This window comes from Cyprinodon variegatus, unplaced genomic scaffold (assembly GCF_000732505.1).
Source record: "Cyprinodon variegatus isolate N-32 unplaced genomic scaffold, C_variegatus-1.0 Scaffold268, whole genome shotgun sequence".
In the NCBI taxonomy this organism is placed as follows: Eukaryota; Metazoa; Chordata; class Actinopteri; order Cyprinodontiformes; family Cyprinodontidae; genus Cyprinodon; species Cyprinodon variegatus.
In genome coordinates, this window is record NW_015150721.1 from 292,986 (window position 1) to 317,141 (window position 24,156).

The 24,156-nt window shown below is 36.6% G+C and overlaps 1 protein-coding gene across 1 annotated transcript in view; it reads left to right on the forward strand.

Moving 5' to 3' along the window:
* Positions 1–16,227, forward strand: part of kat5 (K(lysine) acetyltransferase 5) — a 20,910-nt gene extending 4,683 nt beyond the window's left edge. Inside the window, exons 5-16 of the mRNA XM_015382873.1 lie at positions 1,157–1,207; positions 1,370–1,438; positions 5,971–6,141; positions 6,226–6,300; positions 9,116–9,178; positions 9,475–9,723; positions 10,173–10,262; positions 10,355–10,495; positions 12,299–12,392; positions 12,485–12,644; positions 12,755–12,836; positions 15,053–16,227. Of these exons, the coding sequence (XP_015238359.1) occupies positions 1,157–1,207; positions 1,370–1,438; positions 5,971–6,141; positions 6,226–6,300; positions 9,116–9,178; positions 9,475–9,723; positions 10,173–10,262; positions 10,355–10,495; positions 12,299–12,392; positions 12,485–12,644; positions 12,755–12,836; positions 15,053–15,187 (1,380 nt within the window). The 3' untranslated portion in view covers positions 15,188–16,227. The remainder of the gene's footprint in view (positions 1–1,156; positions 1,208–1,369; positions 1,439–5,970; positions 6,142–6,225; positions 6,301–9,115; positions 9,179–9,474; positions 9,724–10,172; positions 10,263–10,354; positions 10,496–12,298; positions 12,393–12,484; positions 12,645–12,754; positions 12,837–15,052) is intronic.
* The last annotated feature ends 7,929 nt before the right edge of the window (positions 16,228–24,156 follow it).

A 24,156-nucleotide genomic window follows, 5' to 3' on the forward strand; every position in this document is an offset into this window, starting at 1 on the left:
GTATTTTACAGAATATTCATATTATCAGTTTAGACTAACAGGTGCAGAAATAACTACATTTGACTTTTGACTGTGTCTCATTCAAATGGTTGTCTGTGCTGCAGCTGAAATTCATCGGATTAATTTGTGTCACTTTTAACAAGGTGAACACAAGGCGTTTTCTCCCAAAACTTAAATTTTTAACTTTGTAGATTAGGGCTGCATCTAACGATTATTTTGTAAAATTATTAATCTGTCGATTTTGTTTTGTTTTGTGTTGTGTTTTTTCAGATGAATCGATTAATAATAGCCAAAGGTTCCTTAAATATTTTTTATGGAATTCAACCAGGTGGAAAAAAACTTTTCCACTTTAGTAGTTCTGGATAGAACATATTCACAGACAAAAAGTCTTTTTATCTTAAATGCAAAATGTTTACATTTTTTTTTTTTTTACAATTTTGATATATTTGTTGATCTAAGTTGGTCGCTCTGTCAGCTAAAGGCATATAGAGTCTCTATACTCCAGGTAACGACTAATGGATTACTAAATTAGCTGACAATTATGTCAATAATCAATTAATCATGATTAATCTGATTGTTTCAGCCCTAATATGAATACAAAAACTACATGTATATAAATTCTTTTTTTACGTTTTGCCATTTGAAATTGATTAAAAAACAAAATAAGGTGTTTGTTTTTTCTATATTCGAATTGTATGAAAAGGACAGTGAAAAATTATCAACAGATCAATCGATTACGTAAATAATCGATAGGTACAGCGCTTTTTGTGTTAGTAAAAAAAATCGTTATGTTTAATATAAAAGCACCGGTTCCTGTTTTATTGCCGTACACTACTTGTGCTTGAAAGCATTACATTTATTTCTGTTTAGAGATTTTCCTAGTATTGGTAAGTATTTCCAGGTTTAATCAGTCTTTTTTAACGTATAGTTCTTGGTCCTCTCTTTGACTCTGAGTTATTGACTAATCAAGGAACACAAACAAATTTGACCACTCCATATTTGAACCAATCATCTTTACAGATTATTACGAAATTCATGCCTAATTTTTAATGTTTTTGTCTTCTTGGTTTCTTTTAAAATTACTGTAATGAGTTTTCAGTCTGCAGTTTTTCAGCCTGTGTAAGCCCTTAACATCTGTTTGCTTTTCCCCTGTGAGGTGAGTGAGAGGAGAGATACAGATACTGACCCCGCTTTACAGAAGAAACAGGTAATCTACTGCAGAGTCCACCAACAAAGCAGGACTGTTTGAAAAAATGTCACCACAATGTTCAATGCACAAATAGTTGTTTTCTCTAATAATCTGAGTCCAGAGATGAGAGTAAACATGGATGCCAGTTTAATGCCCTTTTTTGTCTTCCTTTGTGTTCAGAGGAAGAGTCTAGATCTCAACCTACAAACTGCCACACCTCCATCCAGAGGCAAAACCCTCCCCACACCGGTACAAGTGAAAATTTACCCATTCTAGCGATTAATGAGATCTTCTTCACCCTGGTGTTAATGTTTCTCTCTCTGTTTGTACGTGTGTGGTATAAGGAACAATCCTGCAACATATGAAGATAATAAGGCTGTCATCTGGAGCTCATCAATAATTTATGCATGTTAGAAATCTTCCCCTTTTAGTTTTCATATTCAGGTTTAAGGGCAGCTGTTTTGCTTCATTGTTGTTTAAATGATTCCTGTAATCAGGGTCAGGGCTTTACCATACTATAAAGGTTGGCGGGTCCTGAAGGAGCAAACCTTCAGGAATTGGTTTTAAGGTTTTAATTTCAGTGAACAGCGCTGCTGCAAAAGATAGTTGAACATTTTTTTTTTATCATGCTTTTTTTCACATGCCGTTTAAAAAGGGCGGATGATTTTGAGAACTAAGAGACCGTTCACCAGGGTTCCCGCGGGTCCTTAAAAAGTCTTAAAAGGCATTGAATTCTTCAAAATAAAACTAAGGCCTTAATTGGTATTAAAATGTCTTAAATCAGTCTTTTGTAGGTCTTATTTTTTTAAAACATCATAAATAGGATTATTTTTTATTATGATACATTTTTTTAAATCTAAATAAAACACTAAAATTGACCTTTAGGAGATGCGCCATTAACTTTTTGTCTGGAAAATATGAGCAAGTGTAAATGTAACGAAAACTGGCTTCAGCCAAGAGTTTTTCTTCATGGCTAAAACCAGGGAACATACATGGGGCACAGTGGATTTTGTCCAAGAGGTCATTCAAGCTCGGAACGATGGGAATTAAGGCAGTGGAGTCGCACATGCGAAGGACGAAACACAAAGCGTCAAAATCGAGTTACCGAGAAACAGCCGGTATTTCTCAGTTTTGTTCCACCCTTGTCTCTGCACTTATCACCAAATCAAACATACTAAGAAAACGACACTAAGAAAAATAACTGCAAAAAAGACTTAGCACTGGTTATATTGTAGCTTTAAAACTGATTTGTTTTGTTCCCTGCTAAAACAAATTTTGTGAATTCAGTTAAATAATTGTTAAAATATATCTGTCATTTGTGTGTTTTTAGCTTTCTTCCTGTATGGGAAGCTTTTCAAAATTTGAAACATTAGTGCAGTGGTTTATGTTAAAATAAACCTTTGGGTTAAGTTGTCGCAAGCAGGTTTTTCTTGTGTTTGTTGTGAATTTGGTCTTAAATTTTTATTTCAAGTGGCATTAAAAAGTCTTAAAAAGTCTTGAATTTGACTTGCCTTATGCTGTAGGAACCCTGGTTCACAACGTAATATCATTGTAGCTGTAACCAATGTTCTCTCCAAGCTGTGCAATGGCGCACTGCTCATGCGTTCTCGAATAAAATTAAATCCAACATAAACTATCAATCCATTAGACCAATAATTTAGTTTTGAATGTGTGTATCAGTACCCAATGGAATTTCTTCACAGCATATGGAAGAAATAGGGCACAGTTTTTGCCATGCCATATTAAATATAATGATACCAGAAAAATGAACAGGGAACACATCCATCTTTATTTAATTTCATATCAGCCTGAACCGGCTGGATGTATTGGGAAAAACAAAATATAACTATTCTGGCATGTGATCTATCTACTCTTCAACGGCAGTTTCATATATGGCAATCAAATCTGTTTAAGAATAAAAATTAGTATATTTAAGAGTTGGATTTGGATGAATATGTTTAATAAATTATCTGTGTCCTTTAAAAAAGTTCTCTATTCAGCGCATCAAAAACCACTACAGATGGATAAACAATCCCAACAGGAAGAAGAATATGTGGCGCCCAAATTATTTACCAATCTAGGATTCCAGAACAATGAAACTCACCGGTTTGTAACAGCTCTGCTATCCAACATGCACAGTTTAAGGCGCAGCTGTTCTTTACAGCAAAACGCTTTTTTTGTTTGTTTTTTTTTTTAAGTACACGAAGCAAAAACTTTATCGGGAGCCACTGTGCATATTCTCAGATATATGGCTGCAGCACTTAGATATGAGGAGCTAAATGAGATCTCACAGCAGTTTGATATCTGTGCTACATTTAAAGCATTCAGCACTGATTGAAAAAGATTTAGGTTAAGGAATCGAACCAAAACAGCATTCAGAAAGCTCTTAAAGAGACAAATTTGGACAACTGTTGAAGATATGAGGACAGGTGTGAAAAATGGATAACATTTAAGGAAAAATCTTCTAGTAACACCAGGGCCACCATGTTGGTTTGCCCTTTTACAAAACAGTGGTACTGTAGATTGTCACCAGGAGGAGAGGAACCGTGCTAGCGTGATATGTTAATGATCATAAGGAACAAAGCTTTGCACAGTTAACTGATCCAAGCTCTTTTTTTTGCTGGAAAAATGTTATACTGAATACTGCTGTCAATACCTTGGGGATGAAAAATTATGAGAAAGGCAACAAATTTCTGCATTTCAACATTGATCCTAATTTCTCAACAGAAGCATGATGATAATCTGCTTAGTGTGCAAATTAATACACAATAACTGGCACAAATATGACCAAATTTGACAATATTTTAAGGTTGTCTGAGGGACTCTATTAAGGAGCAAATATACCAAAAAACTAATATTAACAGTTACAAAAAATTACACTTGTCATCATTATCGACGCCATACTGAAGTAGTATTGTATCCAGATCCAGCCTTTAAGTATCAATACCATCAGAGAATTGATTTTTTTATTTATTCTTTTAAAGTAGGCTGACAGGGGGAGAGACATGCAGCAAAAGACCACAGGTCGGGTTTGAACCCGGGTCAACCGCATCGAGCACTAAGGCCTCCATATATAGGTTGTGTGCGCTAACCAATGCGAGGCCGAAAAACGCCCCCAGAGTATTGATATTTTTTACCACGCTGGTTGAGAGTTAACCAACATTGCTGATGAGGCAAACACAACATTTATTATTTATGGTTTATATCCAACAGAGAAAAAGTTTTCTATGAAAAGCCGTTGGTTAAAGGAGAAGTTCAGTCAGCAAGGAATGATCAATGGATCATTATTTATACCTAAAACTAATAAAGTTTCGGGTAATTTATTGAATTTAAAGTTAATAAGTAAAAAAAAAAATAATAATAATTTTCGTCACAATCACTGAGTCTGGGACCGGCCATTTTTGGCCCAAATATAGTAACACCTCACTCCTGACATCCTCCGGCAGTGACGTCACGATGCGGTAAGCGTAGGGCCGTTCTCCATTGTTTACGAGCTAAATCAATGTGAGCCACTAGACACATCTGCAACCAAAAACAGTTAATTAAGATTTCGAGAGGACTTCACCACTGAAATTTGTGAAAGTTACAGTTAAACAGACAATGCCGACTTGCATGGCAGTTGGATGTTCGGGTAAAACTGAAAAAGAATCGGTTATTTCCCATTTCCGATTCATGATCCTCTAAGGACAGGTTATTGCCAATAAGAGGGAGGATTTGCCATCGAACTTCTGGCCAGAGTAAAAACAGGTCAGATGTAGCCAATATTTTGAAGATTTCAAGATGATCTGGATAATTGCGCGTTGTGACAAACACCAGATATAGCACTGGGACTTGCCCAACAGTGGATACCGCACCATGACGTCACAAACCAGTAGGTGGCAGTAGTGTTCTTTGACAAAGATGGATGTTTCCAATAAAGCACATTAAATGAAATTACTCTTAATTAAAAACACTTATCATTTATTGAACAATATGTAATAATTTAATATTTAAAGTACTTTATATGACCGGACTTTTCCTTTTAAATGGTTTCACATGGAACACCAACTGGAGGGTCACAGTTTTCGGCCTCCCCAGCAAGGAAAAGTTGTTATTCACCTAGATGACGCCATCGGCTGTTATGCGTGTTTTGTAATACATTACACCTGTAGGAAAAAGAAATGATTAAAACAGTAAAGTAACACTGAACTCTATTAAATAAAGTAGTATTTAATATTTTACTTTAACCTAAACTACATAAATTAATGTTAATCAGTCTGGGGTGGGTGATGCCAATCTGAAATCCAAGGGGAATGTCATCACCCATCCAAACCCAGACCAATCACACAGCTGGTCTCGGAAATGTTGCAAGAACCTCCCAAAAACGGTGGCGCAGGAACAAAATTATGTACATTTTTCTTTTTTGGATGTGAAAAATCTGTGATAAATTTCAGGAAGGGTGAAAAGGTGTGTGCCAAGGGAAGAAAAATTCTGTCAGGAGAAAAGGACCGAAAACCAACACTTCTTAGCAGCATCAGGGTTTCTGAATGTTGGAGAAAGTAACTTAACAAAGTAGCTTTAAAAAAAAAAATTCTGTCATTTAGCAAATATATTGGGCTTCATGTAATAGAGGAAACATTAAGGATTTATGAGGTGTATTTGTTGTATTCTATGTGTACCTTTAGTTTCAAATGTAGGATGATTAATGTATTTTTTGAATTAACTGGTTTAATCCAGTGTATAAATTTGTAGCCTCCTACTTTGTTTAAAGCGAAATGTCTAATTGTGTCTGTCTGCTACAGAAGCGAAAGGTCGAGAGCGTCCCCTTGGTGCCGCAGGTGCCCCCCGCCCCCCCAGTACCCTCTCTGCCGAGTTCAACTGAAGCTTCTCAGGCGGCGGTTTTTCCTGCCGTCAGGGAGACCCCCACCTTCAAGGCCAGGGAGGATCACGAACAGCTCTCCTCGCTCACAACCGTAGGAATCCCTCCGTTGATATTGCTGTGATCTTTTTATTAAATGGGCAGGATATATATTATATTTCTCTCCTTCTTTGGATAGAATGGCACTGCTCGGCGCCTTATTCCTGCTCAGCCTGGAAGGAAGAGAAAAGCCAACTGCGGCGGCACCGATGAGGTATGTGGGGGAAATTCCTCCTCACTTCACTCAGCCTATTGATTTGGTTTCTAGTGTCACTTTATCATAATGTTTTTATTTCCTTATTTTATTTACGGATATAAATAATGTAAACTAAAAAAATGTGCATGTTTGGAAGTCTGGAGGAATGCTCTGAAAACCTTCACAGAGGACATTTTTATTTTGCAAATACTAAAAGATTCATTAGTAAGAACCAGTTCAGGTCCAAGTCTAAGCCTAGATATGGTGAAACTTTATGAACCAGTTGACGATTTAATAAAAAATTTAAAAAAGCATTTATAGTTTTGAAGTGCTCAAAATTGTAAAGAATCAGATCAAATTCCGAAATAATTTTAATGGAAGGCTGTTTGTGTTGATGGGACTGATTTGTGGAATAATGTAAAAACAAGAGCAGCTACACTTTTATTTTTAGTAAAAGCCATAAATATGCTATGCTGGTAATATAAATTGAAATATAAGTACTGAATAAGTTTTTTCAGAAAAAATATTTTCCTCCCAGATTTCCTGCTTTGTCTTTCTAAAAGTATGTTTGTGGCTGGTTTTGCTAAGATTTACATAAAAGGAGAAATTTTTTTATTTTTTGTTGATATATTTGTATCAAAATAGGATTTATATTAATTGATCTGTTATAATAAACATGTATGAACAGTTTACAGTTACACTTTATTGACACGTTTAAATCTAAATTTACTTGTACCCAGATCTTCAGTAAAAAGGTCTGAAAGTTCAAATCAGCTTTGGTTGAAGACAGAAATATCAAGGAACCAAGGTTTGAATCCTGATTTAATCATCTAGTTTAAAAACTGCCAAGTCTGTAAACAAAGCATAAAGATGTTAAATATAGGAAGAGCTGTCAGGACTCTTCCTCATCATCTCTGAGAGAAGAAGAGAATAAAAGATACAAAGAAATGGGATTCCTAATCCTTCACAATGTTGTATTTCATGTTTTTTTTCTTAATTTCCTTCTTGCTGAATTTACATTAAATTAGTTTCCAGCTTCATGAACTGAAAAACTATATCTAAAGTTCTGATGGTGTGGTTTACACTGAATGTGACTGTTTAAGTGATTTACATTATATTTAAAGGAGCATTCAGAGCAAAGCTGGGAGAAGTTAATTTTGGTTTAACCCAACTGAGCAAATCTCAGTATCAATGTCATCAAGATGGTGTTGATACTGCAGAAAAAGACTCGCTGAAACTGTCCTCTGTCCACCCCAACACTCACTGGTGCTGAAGTTAGTCATAAGGAGTTTTGTTAATATTGTCCTAAGCAGACAAAGGTGCATCTCTACCTTAAATCCAGTAAAGTTTAGATGCATCTATTTTCCCCTCAGCAACTTCGGTGAACAAAACGTAACTCTTCTTTCCTTAGGAAAAAAATCTGCTTTGATTAATGGTTTCAAAGTTTCCACACCAGCAGAGCTCGCCTTACAGACCACGTTCACCTTGCTCACTTTGAGATACAGCAGTCTGGCTGCTGAAATCAAGATAAAGATCCTCCAGTTTTAAAATTTAATTACTTAAAGTCATTAAAGAAGAGATTTAGGTTTTTTTTTTTGTTTTGTTTTTTTACTTAAGTTTAATACTATAAACTTTTTCTTTGCTCAGACATTTTTACCCACCCTTCAGATTTGATCAGAGTATTTAGATTTCATGCCAGCGGGTTGTATCCAGGTTATAAGTTAAAAATACAAGGAAAACCGAGTAAGAAATAAAGGAAAGTATGCACACGGGAATCATCAGTTTGGAGGATAACAGAGCCCTGCGCTAATATCTTCTTAATGCCAAGCTGCTGTTTGTCGCCGCCATCAGATCTACCTCTGGAAGTAAAGCTTTTCCATCTCTCTTGCAGGCTTTCTGCCATCTTAAAAAGACCAAAGATGTATCCATCTTTAAATGCTTCTCATGCAGACACTTTTCTAGTGTTTTTAAAGTTGCGTAAACTGAACTTTTCAACCTTGACCTGGATGACTGAGAATCTTCACACATAGGCTGTTAAATACCAGACTCTTTAAAAACAGTGTCAGATCATCAGTGCTGCTCTCTTTTAGGAAATATAAATCCACTTAAACCTTGACAGTGCAGGAAGTGGTGAGAAACTATGGAGATGATGCACAGCACACAGAAGTTTAACTTTTCTGTATTAAGTCTCTTTTTTTTATTCATCTATGATATTCTGGTTATAAAATAAAATATTTCATGTTTATGGACTCCTACCCAAAGGTTAATAAAAATATAAACTAAGATCAAACGAATATTAACTTTTATATCTAAAAGGTGTTGACCTGCACCTATGATCATTTGTGCTTTTATAAAAAATTTTCTTGGTACTGAAAAGTTAATGTCTTTGAGCTTTAAATTTATTTTTTGGAATTGAACTTACTTTATCAGAGTACACAGTTTGTTTGTTGACTTTTATAATATATTATTGACCGGAAAAAAGGTAACAAAACCATGTTGAATCATTGAAGTCAAAGTTTTCCACCTAAAAGCCATTTCCATCTAAGCAGCTGCCCAGTATTTGGTGCTCTGTTGGATAGCAGCATTAAAGGAAATGGCTATGCATTCATTATAAAATAAACCTTTTCATTCTCAGCCTTCTTTACCAATTGTCTCAGATCTCCAGTTATTCAAGCCAGCCAGTCAGACTAACTCTGAGCTCACATCGAAAGTGTTTGTCTTTGAGGAATGCTCCCACTGTGTCCCTATAACTAAAGTTTTCAGTGTGAAATGAATAATTTCATTCCCCTCATTAGTTTCCAAAAGCCCCTGTTTTTGTGTTTCTCTCTGCTAGATGATAAAGGTTTTGCAGTATAACAAGCCTCAAAGTGCCAGTGTCTTTCTACCACCACCAGAGGTCTGTTGGATTTCCTATTATTGCCCGTTGATTGTGTGTCGGTGTCCAAATTGAGCTGTGCCATAGTGGGTCCAATAACACGGAGGAGGAGCTTACCTCTGACCCTAGTTTAGTGCTTCTGACAAAATAAACATCATGGTGATTGCTCATATTGATCAAAAGAAAACTAATAATCCAAATCTGGTTTTTGATTGAGAATTGATTTTTTTTTTTTTTATTGAATCTTTTAGTTTTACGAAGTACTCTCTGCAGGTTAATTTCTTCTATTAAATTTTGTTTTTAATTCTTCCTGTCAGGATTCTCAGGATAGTTCAGATGGCATCCCAAGTGCTCCTCGGATGACTGGCAGTCTGGTGTCTGATCGGAGCCACGACGACATCGTCACGCGGATGAAAAACATCGAGTGCATAGAGCTGGGTCGGCACAGACTGAAGCCCTGGTACTTCTCCCCCTACCCACAAGAGCTTACCACATTACCCATCCTCTACCTCTGTGAATTCTGCCTCAAATACCTCAAAAGCCTCAAGTGTCTCCAGAGGCATTTGGTAAGAATCTCTTTGGGACGTCCTAAATTGTGTTGCCATTGGACGATGCTCACTAAGTCAAGATAAATTAGGCCGAATTAAACATACAGTGGATGATTACCCTTGGATTTGGTCGAGTTAAACAGGGAACACCCCTGGAAGAAAACCAACAGCATCTAATCAATCTGTGAGAAAAACGGCTATGGTCAAGACTTCAATCTAAAGGAGAATGTTTCCCACAATTTGAAAATTTCTCTCCATCAAATCTGATTTAGTTTTGACTTTTATTACTGTTAGCTTTTCAAGAATTAGTGCAGGTTAAGGGGGGGCAAAAACTGCTTTTAACCAAGGATGTTGCAAAGCTGTTATTTTATTTATTAGTTGTAGCCAAACTGCAGGTTCTGTGACTTACTACCGGTCTGAATCCAGTTTAACTACATTTCAGGTTATTCTTTTTTTCTTCTTTCCAGACTAAATGTAATTTAAGACATCCTCCTGGTAATGAGATCTACCGCAAAGGCACCATCTCATTCTTCGAGATTGACGGCAGGAAAAACAAAGTAACGGAGTTATATTGTTGCTCTTCTGTTGACTTTATTATTGTTGTTTTTTTTAAGGTTTGTTTCATAATTTATCTTTTCCACTTTTTCAGAACTACTCCCAGAACCTGTGTTTACTGGCAAAATGTTTCCTGGACCACAAAACATTGTATTACGACACAGACCCCTTCCTGTTTTATGTCATGACGGAGTATGATTCCAAGGGCTTCCATATAGTCGGTTACTTCTCTAAGGTATACAAATTATGAGGGATAAATTAAGACATCTGTTTGGATGAATTTCCTTTGCCTTTTTATTACCTTTTAAACTTGCAAAAGAGGGGGTAAGAGAAGTCCTGTTTTTTTTTTAGTGTTTTTTTTATAAAAAGTAGTTTGATAAAAGAAATAAAATGGAGAGCAATTCTCTTTTCTGAACTAAATTGAAAATGGAGAAACTGGATAGTGAACGTAAAAATTGTTTTGGGTTCTAAGGTGACCTGCAAGTATATTTATGGGTCAAGAGCAGTAAGTGAACACCAAAACAGAAGACAGAAGCATTGTCACTGTCACTAACCGATCTGTCCCAGAAGCACATCCGGGTTTCCATAAATAATCTAACTATGGTACTAAAATTACTTATTTCTATCCTTAACCTATTAAGGAATGCTGATACACATCTTTAAATACTGTTTCATGGCTTGTCTTAGACAATTTTGAGGCTTTTTACATTTTCTCCTTTAAACTGCTCTTTTCATCATCGTACAAAAAAAGGGTACCAAACTGCATTTTGTTTAAGTTAATAACTTTGCTGAGGAATGATATTTGGCAGATGTTGGCATTTTAGTATCTGCTGGTACATACAACCGTTGGCTGAGTAAACTATATAGTTCATGATCCAAAGAATGACAACTGAAATACAGATAAAAACGCTCCAATTATATTTTGCTAGACTGCTCTGTACATGTCTGATGATGACCTTGTCAGACAATTGATATAACAGAACGTGCACTTTTTTATTTATTAAGTGGTTATTAACATTCTATGCAATGTAATTTAATATATTGTTATAATTAAAGATGAAAATAGGTGCTTATTTAAATGCGTACCGGATGAATTTCTGTTTCCTCAAACAAAAATGAGCTGATGGGTGAGATCGGGTAAGTGGCATCACAGCTCTCACATTATTTCTGTGTTCACAAACACACTATAATCTATTTTGTCCTGCTACAAACCCAAAACAGATTTATGGTTTAGGGCGCCACATATAGCTGTGATAAAAACAAAAGCTACTGAGCCCACAGCCGAACCTAAGCAAACATGGCGGTGCAGGAAGATGTATGTGTAGCTGCTGCTATCGCTGCTGTTTGTCAGAATTCATGTTTATATGAAAGAAGAAAAGCGCAAAAGCTTTTGCGGTTTCTTATGGTTTTGGCTGCCATGTCATTTGTTGTCATTATTGGCTAAAACCAAACAAGATGTCGCTTTGTCCAATCAGCTCGGAAGGTTCTGCTGAGCGTCCCTCCTTTCTCCGTACAGAGCAAATCAGAGGATTAAACCTGGGTGTTACACATTATTAATCTGGCTTATTAGGTTTTTACTTTCAATGGCAGCTTTAAATGTTTTTGTGAACTTAGTCACAGAATGTTTTTAAAACGGTGAAACCCGCTGAAATATCAGCTTATTTGGTGGCACCTTGAAATTGCAGCCGCATCATTTATAACGAGGACAAAACCCATAATTAATGCATTAATTCCCTTTGTTAATTTCATTTTTGTCTTTTTGTCATTGAAATCAGGAATTGGGAAACAAAGAACTAGTGACTATTTTTTGTTTTAGAACTGAATCTGTTGGACAGTTTCTTTTGCAGTGTCAAAAAGAAATTAAAGAAATAGTTTTTAAGTTTTTTTATTTCAATCTAATAGAAAAAAAAATAATCAACACAAATAATGGAAGGACAGTTTATTTTGACCAGACCTGATCTGGTCACTTATTTGACACAAGTGCCTAATCAGACTATCAGTTGCTAAAGATGAGCTTTAATTTTGTCCTAATTTTCAGGAGAAAGAGTCAACAGAAGATTATAATGTCGCCTGCATCCTGACGTTGCCTCCCTATCAGCGCAGAGGCTACGGAAAACTGCTCATCGAGTTCAGTAAGTCAAAGCTGCTGTGATTGGAAAACATTTCGGTGTACTTACTTTTGCTTCTATGTTATAAATCCTTATTTTTTTCCCGGTTTTACCAGGTTACGAGTTGTCAAAGGTGGAGGGGAAAACGGGAACACCAGAGAAGCCGCTTTCTGATCTTGGTCTCTTGTCTTATCGCTCCTACTGGTCCCAAACAATCCTAGAAATTCTCATGGACCTTAAACCTGAAAATGGAGAAAGGCCTCAGATAACTATAAAGTACAAAGCTGTTTATTATTATTTTATTTTATTTTTTTACATTGTTAGATGAGTTTTATTCAGAAAAGCAATCTAAACTTTTCTTCTTTATTAATGTTTTCTGAAAACAGTGAGATCAGTGAAATAACGAGTATAAAGAAGGAAGACGTCATTTCTACACTCCAGTACCTCAATCTAATCAACTATTACAAGGTAAGAGTTCAGAACTTATCATAAATCTAATGAATCACAAATGGTGCTAGTTTACTGTTGTTTACAAATCGTCTCATTGGCTTCTATGAAATCCTAACTAAACCAACATCTTTACTGTATATCTCTTGTATGAACAATTGTTTTGTTTTTTTGTATTAGCACCCCCAAGCTGTTTTGTACTCAAAAAAATGTATTAAAGCAGTAAAATCTCTGATCAATTCTACTAAAGGTGAATACACAGACATTAGTTTTTCAAGGTCCAGCTGAGACATTAGTCCTTTAATCCCGGAGATGTTCTTCAGGTGATAGGCCGACTTTGTTCCTGTCTTTATGAGCCTCTGGAAGGTTCAGGTCTGAGTCCATCACTACACTCAGATTTAGAGCCTGATGGGATGTTTTTAACTACCGTAGATCAGCTTAGCCTGTGTGCTACTCTTTTTGTAGTCAATCGGCCAATGTTAGCTCAACAACTGAACATTTGGCGGCAGCCTTTCCACCAATGTAACTCACTGATATATAAAAGAGGAGGAGGTTGGCTGTAGCATCATTCATGACTGCCACAGGAGAGATGCTGAAATACAAATGTCAGTGGTGAGGATGTTTTGTTGAAATTACAGAAGCTGGTTGCACTGAAGATTGGGCCGCTAAAAATGTTCAGCCGAAAACTATTCCGTTTTTTAGCCGATAAATTTAACACCAAAACAAGACGGTCGAAACTTGTGATGAATCGACAAGTGGCGCATTCCGCAGAGGGGAAAAGGGATCACAAGTAAACGGTACAGCCAGTATTCAGAAACCTTGTTGAGTACCTAAAGAAAAGGACTGACTCAAGAGAGCGTGGGTAGCAGAGCAGAGTTTATCAGAGTTCAGTGCCCGGCAGACAGGTTTTGAGAGAAAAGCAGCGAGTTTAAACGCTCCACTTTGGTCTCACTACGAGCTCCGGTCTGTGGCATTAAAAGGCCATGAAGAATGCAACACGGAAACATTTTTGAAAAAGGCAAGAACATTTCCTAGTTCTACTGAGGTAAAGGGCCAAAAAATGTCAGTGGTAAATAAATATTTTGTTATTTAATAGTTAAAAAATAATGATTTTTTTAATAGAGTTAGTAAACATTGTAGCCAAAAATGTAATGTAAATCTCTTTCTTGTCCCACAATGGGGAAATTCCTTCTCTGGATTTTAACCCATCTCCTTGGGGAGCAGTGGGGATAAGGGTTTTGCATAGGAACCGAGAGTGGAGGCTCTGGGGCCGAACAGGGTACTTGCAACCTTCTCAGAGCACAGGAGCACTGCTCTAACCCACAAGGCCAACACTCGCCTTATGCTAGGATTTTAATATTTAACATAACTTCTTTAGGTTTTAGCCATAGTTTTAAATTTTTTTTTGTTTTGGCCGAGATTATTTATTTAGATGCATCCCCAAACAGAAATATTTAAAAATGGCTGTGGGTGACAAGAGGGAGAAAACTAGATAGTGTCTTTAAGAAAACCTACAAGGACCTTCCAACAGGGCAAAGTGCATGAATGGTAAATGGCCTGTACTTATATTACACTACATTCAGTCATTCACGCAGCCACTGATGGTGGCAAACTACTTTGTAGCCACAGCTGCCGTGGGGCTCACTGACAGAGGCGAGGCTGCCGCACACTGGAGCCACCGGGCCCTCTGACCACCATCAGTAGGCAGTGCAGTGTCTTGCCCAAGGACACAACAACACTGAAAGCTTAAACCGACAATCCTCTGATTGAGGGGCAAACCCCTGCACCTGACACCACTGTGGCCTGAGCTGCACTGGAAGAGATCAAAGCATATTCATATGGCCTAGTCAAAATCAAGACCTCAATCCAATAGAGATTTTGTGACAAGAGAGCAACATTTCTGCTCTTAAATAGCTGTTGTCCAAGCTGGACAGAAGAGCAAGCAAAAGACTCTGTTTCTTGGAGGGTAAAAGCTGTTTAAAGGATTGGTAGAAAACTTCTATCAGATTGCAGGGAAGAAAGATCTGAGTCATGGAGACAGAACACAAATGCAACCTACAGGATTCATTCTAAAATTGTCAGGTGAAACCAATGTAGTTCACACCTTGTGTTGGAAGTTTCTGTTCCTCTTAAATAGAAATGGAAAATGAAGGCCAATGGCTTAATGTATCGCAGGGCTATGCTGTATAAATGCACTGTTATGTAAACAGGTAGAATAACTGTGTTCTCCTCTCCAGGGTCAGTACATCCTCACTCTTTCTGAGGACATTGTGGATGGACATGAGAAAGCCATGCAGAAGAGGCACCTGCGCATAGATCCTAAATGTCTTCACTTCACTCCGAAGGACTGGAGCAAAAGGGGGAAGTGGTAAAAATCTGCTGGATCCTCCAACCTGGACAGCAGAGCTGGTGTGTTGGACTGGATCAACTTCTTCACTCTTGGACTTCTCTTCAGACAAACAGTGAACATGGACTTAACTTGAGGCGTCTGAGCTTTGGTCCACCTCACTCATTGCTTATTGTTTTATTGATTTGTAATTTACAGAATTATAAGAACAGTTACCATACTCTCCACTCTGGATAGACTCCTGTTGATCACTGAAGTGGTGCATTTACAGTGACTCAAGTCACTTGGTCTAAAATTAAAACTCAGCCTGGCAGACATTCCAGCCCTCCTGTGATATGAAGTGAAAGATCTTCTGTTGTTGCGAAGAAAATGGAAATAAAAAAACAAAATGCAAACCAGAAATGCAACTGGGGAAAACATCTAAATCAAAAACTTGTTTTTTTAGAAATGTTTTGCTGTTTTCTCAGACTTTTTCTTTCAAATTTCATTTTTTCAAACTGTATGTTTTGTTTTTTGTTTTGTTTTTTTCCAAAAAAATAATTTTAACTGATCTTATATCTTTTATTATTTTTCCTCCTAGCTTCTCTTTTTCGTGTGGAGTTTTACGAATTGCATTCTTTTAAAATTCCAATCACAATCACACTTTAAGCCCAGTACCAATGCTCGCTCTTGATTTGCACACAGACCAATAAAAATGGTGCAAACTTCATGCTGAATAAAAATGTGACTTAGCCCCTCACTCCAGAGGAAGGCCTGCCCCATTAAGTGAAGAGACAGATCTGTAAAATGCTATTAGAAAAGAATGCAGTTAATAAAGCTCAAGTCTGAAAGAGAAATTAGACGGAAAAAAAACAAGTCATTTGTTAAAAAACAATCTTGCAACAAAAAAAAGGAACAAAATTCACTCCATACCAATGGTGAGATTTATCATTTTAGGACAAAGGTGAAATATTTATTCTGTTGGCAAAAACTTGAAATTGGGATTATTTGATCTTTTTGTCTGCATTTTATCCATATTTTAAGTTCTAAATAACTACCAAGTTATTTATCCTGCAAACACTTCATTAAAAAAATGTCTGTATTTATATACAGTTTATGAATAATCAACCATTTTTGTGTTCATTAAATAATTCCATAGCTGTGCTCCACTTAAATATTGATTACCATTTTGTTTTAGGTAAAATTTGTTTCTACTAAACAGTTTAAACTGGGAAAGTGTAATAATTTTGTTTTGGGGGATACACATGTCACTGAAATGTCCATCGTTGCCGTTTAAAAGTATAAAATAATTGCCCGTTTTAAATTCCCGTCTGGAGTTTGACCCTCCTGAGTGCCTGAATCATTAAGGTCATTACTTTATTGTTGTTTTTAGTACCAGTCTATAAATATTCCTCTTGTAAATATAACAGTTTGACATTTTACCTTCACACCTTCTTTGTATATAATTGTATAAACCAACATGAGTATTCAGGTTTTCTCAGACCTAGTTCTGTTTTTTTATTACCCTATTTTTAAATAGGCAGAAGTAAAAATGCTGCTGTGTGCTGATAAAAATCTTTTTTTTATATATATATAATTTTATTCACATCCTGTCCCAAAATAGTTAATCATGTTCCTAGAGTCTGTAAATACTAAACACAGAAGCCATGCTGAACTGTTGGAGGAAAGAAAAGTTATTGTACAGTTATTTATAACTTTAAATAACAGGCTGCACAACATGAAAGAATTAAGTGATATTGTTTTATGTTTACATGTGTTTAATGGGTGAATTTGTCCTGTTCAAATTACTTAGTATACTTTCAGTGTCATTTGAGCATTTGATATGAAAAGTTTTTGAATTTATAAAAAAAAAAAAAGTCTTCAATTCAAGTGTCTTCATATTGTGTGTTTTGTGGATTTAGAATTAATCCATGCTGTATTTTCTGCAGAGTTTAGATGTTTCAAAGAATATCGATGTTTGCGTTTTTCACCTAAAGGTGGAGAACTACGGCTGTGTTTTCAGCCCTGTTGGACAAATGGAGGATAAAACAAATGAACCAAACCTCGTGCATATGTTTAACAGAAGAAAGGCGATGCTTTTCCTTGAAATATGCGATGATTTGGGCTTTAAACGGTCAACCTATGCCTTATCTTTCAGGGCAAACATCTCAACTAACAGGAATATCTTCAAGTAGTTAGTTTTATTATTCATTTGTAAAGGAAAATGTATGCAAATTTATTTTACAGTGATTTACACTGAACTTTTTAATTGTTGATTTTGAAGGCTGTCAACTCTCATTAGGAGTGGGACTCGCCCATCTCAATGTCAATTTCTCGCACTAAAAAATGAGTCATTAACACTCAACTCCGTTCCACTTATTTATGATCAAATCCAGTCCGTGTTTTAATACTACCTTAGTGCTAACAGAATAATTATCTTTGTAAATTATTGAAGATTTTAAGCAATCTTGTATTTGAGTAAATATGAATAAAAAATGTACAAACAGCAGTTAGCCTAAATGACCAATGTGGAGACTGAGTAGGATCACATCCAATAGTTTGTTTTCTCTTTACCTGGCGCTTTTTTTTAGTCCCAGTTTTAGTCCCATGTTTTGCTCACAAGTTAAATGATTATTCCTCGGTCTAGTTTAATAATCCCACATTGGAATTTAGTAGTAATTAAACCAACACAAATATTTTAATTCTTAAAGCTTTCAGGTTTGTCTCTCAAACCCATAGAAGCTCCACAAAAAGAAAAAGAACCATTGCATTTTATTTTTCAAAAGATCAGCCACCCAAAAAAAGAACAACCACATCCAGAGAGGATGTGCAGAACAACTCAGTTATACAGGATTCATAGAGGAGAAACCACAGGGATGTTCTTCTTTTACTATTACTTATCTCATTCATTCATCTTTATTTTGGTCCATTGAATATGTTTAAGAACTTAACTTCCATCACACCTTCCAAATGAAACATCAAGAGAAGAGCTATCTCCTGTCATGGTGAGTTTTTATAAAATCTACAGCCTCCTAGAAGGTCTAAATCGTTTAGCCGTTTTGTCAATTGTAAGAAAAACTAATAACATAATAAATGAAGCTTTTTAATCCCTAGCCTAGTACCAAATATTCACACACAGTGCAGTTTGCATAGAGTTCGATTGCACTGGTTCCTGTATCAGTGCCAGTAATCCAGTAATAACTTATTAGTTCCCCATTGTTTAATTTACTTAAACTGCAGAGAATAATTAATGAACAAAGTTGTGAAATTCTTAGTCTAAAGTATATTTAAGATGCACGTATTTTTTTAGTAGGGCCCATTCTGCTTTACTTCAATTCTCTAAAAATCAGCAGAATGTAGAAAATAATGTATATTGTGAGAAAAATGTTCCACATAACTACAGACCACTTATTGTTACTCAGTAACATTTACTGTGCTATAAAAATTTCACATTTTGCCGCTTTGTTCCAGTTAAATCCTCTGCAAACCTCCAACCTATAGCTGCACCCATCCTCATCTAACCCTGACAGGGTTTCCTGTCCAAACTATTTCAAACTCTCACCCCAAGGTTTGATGAAAAGTTGGCAGCCCTGGTTTACATCATAAAAAGAAAAAAATTTCTTCTTGGAAATTTTGACATTTACCACAAGACCAATAAAATGAACATAGAAATATTGTTTCGGCTTACTCAGGAGGAGAAGAATGCAGATTTGATAGTCGTCAGGCGGTTATGGCTGACAGAGCTGGTGTCCTCAGAGTGCTGCATTCACAGGAATTGATGGAATGTTTAGTGGAAGGAAAAAATGCATAAGCAACAGGCTTAACTGTAACCTTGAGATGATTGTAAAGCAAGTTTGGGTTAGATCTGCATGCATAGACTGCGAGTCACAATCAGTGTGTATCCAGTTTATAACTATTATAATAAATATTGATCTGGAAAAAAATCAATGGCAGGGGAGTGTTGGCCTTAGGGTTAGATCAGTTTGCTTATGCTCTGAGAAGGGTGCAAGGTACCCGGTTCAATCCCCACAGCCTGCACGCTTCGACCCCACACTGCTCCCCAAGAGGATAAGTTCAATGCAAAGAGTGAATTTCTCCAATGTGATATCAATAAAATTCAAATATTTAAGAAAACAGTTTCCCAGAGAGCGGAGGAGGAGCTTAATGATGTGAATGATGTGAGATTCTATTTGAGGGCCCAGCTGCATCTGGTCTGCTGTGTTTCACTAGATCTTAAGTCAGTGTTTGGAATCAGAGCATCTTAGAGCACTTCCACTTTTAATTTACAAAGGTGCTTATTTCCTTTTTTTCCAGAAGGACTTTAAAGCAACGCCGACCAAATCCTAAGTAAGAACAATCCCCAGCCAAGTTACAAAAAATGTAAATCATTTGGTACTTTTACACCGGCAGACATATTTTAAACCTGATTTTACGCAATAAATTGAGTTTCTGGAAAAGAGAAGATAGCTTTAATTAGCAGTAAACCTTAACCATCAAAATTATTAGATTTAAATACTTGTATAATGATATAATGAGCTTCTCTTTTTAACAGACCAATGATATTGACATTTACATGCTTCTTAACAAGCATGTGCTCCTGTTTATTTAGAGGAGCTTATGTCCACATGGTGTCACTGTAATATTGAATGTTGTTGTGGAAACTTCTTGTAAACAAGGATTTTTATTTCATTTTTTTAGGTCCAGATCCTGGAAGTTTGAAAGCAGATTTTTTTCTAGTGTGTTTATCTGGAAGTGATCAGATTAAAATCAGATATGTGAACCAGTCAGAACCTGAGTAATATTGGTTTGAATTTCCTAAGTAGGAGGTGAGTCAGATAACAATTTATACAGGAAAAAAATTTGTTACAGGTTGCAAAAACTTTTTATTGTTTTTTATTTTAAATCTCAGGTTAAAACACTTACTGGTAATTAAGTGTTTTAACACTTAATTAAACACTAAACACTTAATAATTAGTAGGGGGACTAACTTAGAGGTGCGCTTGTTTGTGAGAAACGGTTTAACTATCATCTCTGGCCTCTGTTTTTTATTTTCTTATCTCCTAAAGACACACTCCACCAACCCCCCCCCCCAACCTCAGGCTGGAGCTGCTGACCTCGTAACACACGCAGCCATATGTTACAGCCGGGGCAAACCTCCACGCTGTAATTAGGGGGATGGTGCCGGACACTGCACTGAGGTTAAGCAGAGTGACTCATCCTCTCCTCTCTCCTTGAGCATCAGTCAGTGCTCTGCTCAAATTTGCAGGTATGTTGGTTCTTTAGATGTCCTGTTTGCTGTGATGAGGATGGAAAAAAAAAAACTGGGTTAAACTCCTATAATCTCATTGCTCCTAAGTAGGTTCAATGTTGTGATGATCTCCACCCGCACTAGCTTTAGGTTTAGGGAGTTCACAAAGGTCTTTATAAATAAACACATCGTCACTCAGATGCACACGCTCCCATTTTCACCTTTGACCTTTCGAGCTTTGGTGTCTTTATCTGTCACAAGCAGAAAGGATCTTTTTTTTGTTCAATTAGGAGATTTTAAAGCTGCTTGTCAGACCGTTCTGTAAAATTAATCCAACTCATTTTAGAAAAGGGTTGTTAAACCTTTTCCCATTTACAGATTCCTTTTGGGGGTCATACTTCTTATTTTCAAATCGTCAAGCCAGTTTTCAAATTAAACAAAGATAAAACTTTAAACTAATTGAAGGGAAATCTGGATTCACTGGTTGAAAATGCAGTTTCAGATTTTTGTTAATCTCCCTAGTAATGAAAACACACCACCACCATCGTCTTTGACTGCTGATATTTAACCAGTAAGCTCCTGGAGGTGCTAAAGTTGGATTGTTGTGGTTTTTTGTTTTGTTTTAAAGTGTTAAAAGCTTGAAAAAAGTAATTTTTTCTTAAAATAAGTGTATTTGTTCTTGGATTGAGGAGGTTTGCCAATGGAACAAGACAATTTACACTTAAAATAAGAAAACACAATTGAATTGTCTTATTTCAAGTGCCAATTATCTAACTATCTTATTTTAAGAGTAAAAATACTCATTGCATCTGCGAACTATTTCATCTACCTACTCAAATTAAGGGTGAATACACTTAATTTAAGAAATCTTTACCTATTTCTAGATTGTTTTTCGAGTGCACTCTCATGGGCTACATTTTTCCTTTTTCATTTGCTTGAATTGTGAACTCTGACCTTAACTGAGGTAAATGATGCCTGCTGGTTCTTTATGGATCATTCGGCGGTTCGCTGAAATCCCAAAGCCTTAAAAATGTATTCTTGATAATAGTTTGAAGGACATCAAATATGAGTTGCTTTTTCCAATTTTTTTTATTTTCTTCGCCTACTTCATAGGCGAAGAAAACAAAGACTTTTTGGCAATGAGAAAAAGCTCAGCAGTCTGTCACTGCTACTGCTCAGGTTTATGTTTTTATAGGCGTAACATCTCCTGAAGTAAGAGTTATTTAGGATTTTGTCTCAGCCTCTTACCTCAGTGAAAATGGGACCAATGGCCGGTCACTTTTCATTTCCAGGACAGATCTGATTTAGCTTTGTCCATAAAAAAACAATGCCCAAGTCGCTGATCAGACTCCTACTTATCGGTCTGAGGTGCACTTGTTGCTGGTGTTTTGTAATCCATCCATCAAAAAGAGTCACCCATTAACTCTCACTAATGCATCAATAGAGGTGCCAAAATCCCTCAGACAAACTACCGTAACTAATGGAGCCAAGCATATATGGGAGAGACGATACTTAACCTCTTAACTTGCTCCTTTAAGGTGTTTCTAATCGTGTCTGATGGTGTAAAAAAAATATGTATATCATTTTTATAATATTGCAATATCACCATATGTTTCAATATTTTATCTGGCTATCAATATTAAATGTATAGATAATAGAGCAAGTGCTGTAAATGTTAATCAGACGATATTGATCATTTATTTATTTGGTATCCATGCTTTTTGGGGTTTGAGTCAGTCCACATCTTCCACTGTGACTGCCTAAACTACAGAAATGGTGCCGCAAAACAAAAGGGCTCCAGAGGTAGCCAATTTTTGCTCATTTTTGTAGGTAAGAATGTTTTTTTTAAGATCTATAACTGAAAGATCGATATAACATCAGACAGCTAAAAATCACAATATATTGCCAAATCAATTTTTTGTCACACCCCTAATTAATTGCAATTGGAATTGCAATTGATTTTACCCCAAACTTTAGATATTTATACTCAAAATGTCTGTCCATTGAGAGTAGCTTTTAGAACAATCAAAGTCACATTATCATGTGTTTGCAAGAAATGTGCCAAATACATAAAATTCTGAATCTGAAATTATTTTTAAGACTGCAGTTCCCGTTTAATCAGGTTGTTTGGAACCAAGATTTGTTTTATATCTGAATAATTTCATTAAAATTGAATAAGAAACCGAATAGATCCATAAGAAGGGAAATAAGACATTGAAACATCTTTACACCATTCAGAATTTAGTTTTTTTGGTTTGTCATTTTTGAAACCTCACAAGTCGCTTTACTCTCTGTGATATTTATGAAATCCGGCTGATCTGCTAGACTCTCATACCAATTTTTGTTTTTAAAAGTTCCTGCAGAGGAAGTACATTCTATATCACCTAGCTCTGATTTCTGTTGCAGCAAGGATGTCTTAACGGAAAGAAATCCCAACAGTAAAGTGTCCTTAATAATGTTCTGACTTGGATTTATGCTAAATAACTTATTAGTAGCTATTTCAACAGATTGCATCATCATTCCATCTGCTTTTCGTCTTCTTGTTTTGTTTTTTAAGAGGCTTCTGCAAATGTTTAAATTGACCATTTTGCAAGTCGGTGTCAGCTCCCCTCTGCAAGGGTCTGACCAGAGGCGTAGCCAGAACATTTTTATAAGGGTGGCCAGGCAATAACCAATGTATACTGAGGGGGGGGATTCAAAAGCAGATAGGCACCAGAACCTCCACCAGAACCTACTTTAGAGTGTCACTACATGGTCCATTTACTGATTTAATGCGTAATTAAAAATAGATTTCCGAAGTTGTGAGGACCGCGGTAACCAGCGGACCAACGAGGGTAACGGCAGCCAGGGCTAACCGCAGCCCGTCTGCAGCGGTCCTCTCTTGACATAGCCTTGTGTGAAGGACCGCTGGCTCTGATGGCATTTATTTTGTTGTTTTATTTGGCAAAATGTTCATTTGATTTGTGTTTATCTGACAGTCTGCATTATAATTCCCCCATCCATCCATTTTCATACACGCTGTGGGGTCGTGAGGGGTGCTGGTCTCCAGCTGTCAATGGGCGAGAGGTGGGGTATATCCTGGACAGGTCGCCAGTCCATTGCAGGGCAACATAGAGACAAACAGGACAAACAACCGTTCACGCATACACTCACACCTAAGGGGACTTTTAGAGAAGCCAATTAACCTAACAATCATGTTTTTGGACTGTGGGAGGAAGCCGGAGTACCCGGAGAGAACCCACAGATGCTCAGGGAGAACATGCAACCTCCATGCAGAAAGACCCCGGGAATCGAAACCAGAACCTTCTTGCTACAAGGCAGTGTAACGCTTAGGGTTGCGTTTAAGGCAGGAGAGGGCGGTCAAAAACTCACGGCCACACTGGTACTGGGAGTTCCTCAGTGTCGTACTTTAATAGAACCCGCTCTTCACAAGGCCCGGTTGAACGACTGCTATATTATCACACATGACAAATGAGCAGAGTCCAGGCAACCCCTAACATTACAAAGAAGAATAAGATGAAAATAATACGTCCGTCTGAGTACGTGTATCCCTCTGCATTAGCTTTCCTGCTCTCTACAGAGAAGCAGTGGTGCATAGCAATACCACACTATCTTAAAGGGACAGTACACAATTACAGCTGTTACAGCAGCAGTGCTACCCACTGCGCCAATGAGCAGCCCTATTATTCCCCCATTAAATGAAAAAAAGTCACAATTTATTATTACATAGAGACTATTAATAACATGAGGTGAAATGCTAGCCTGAC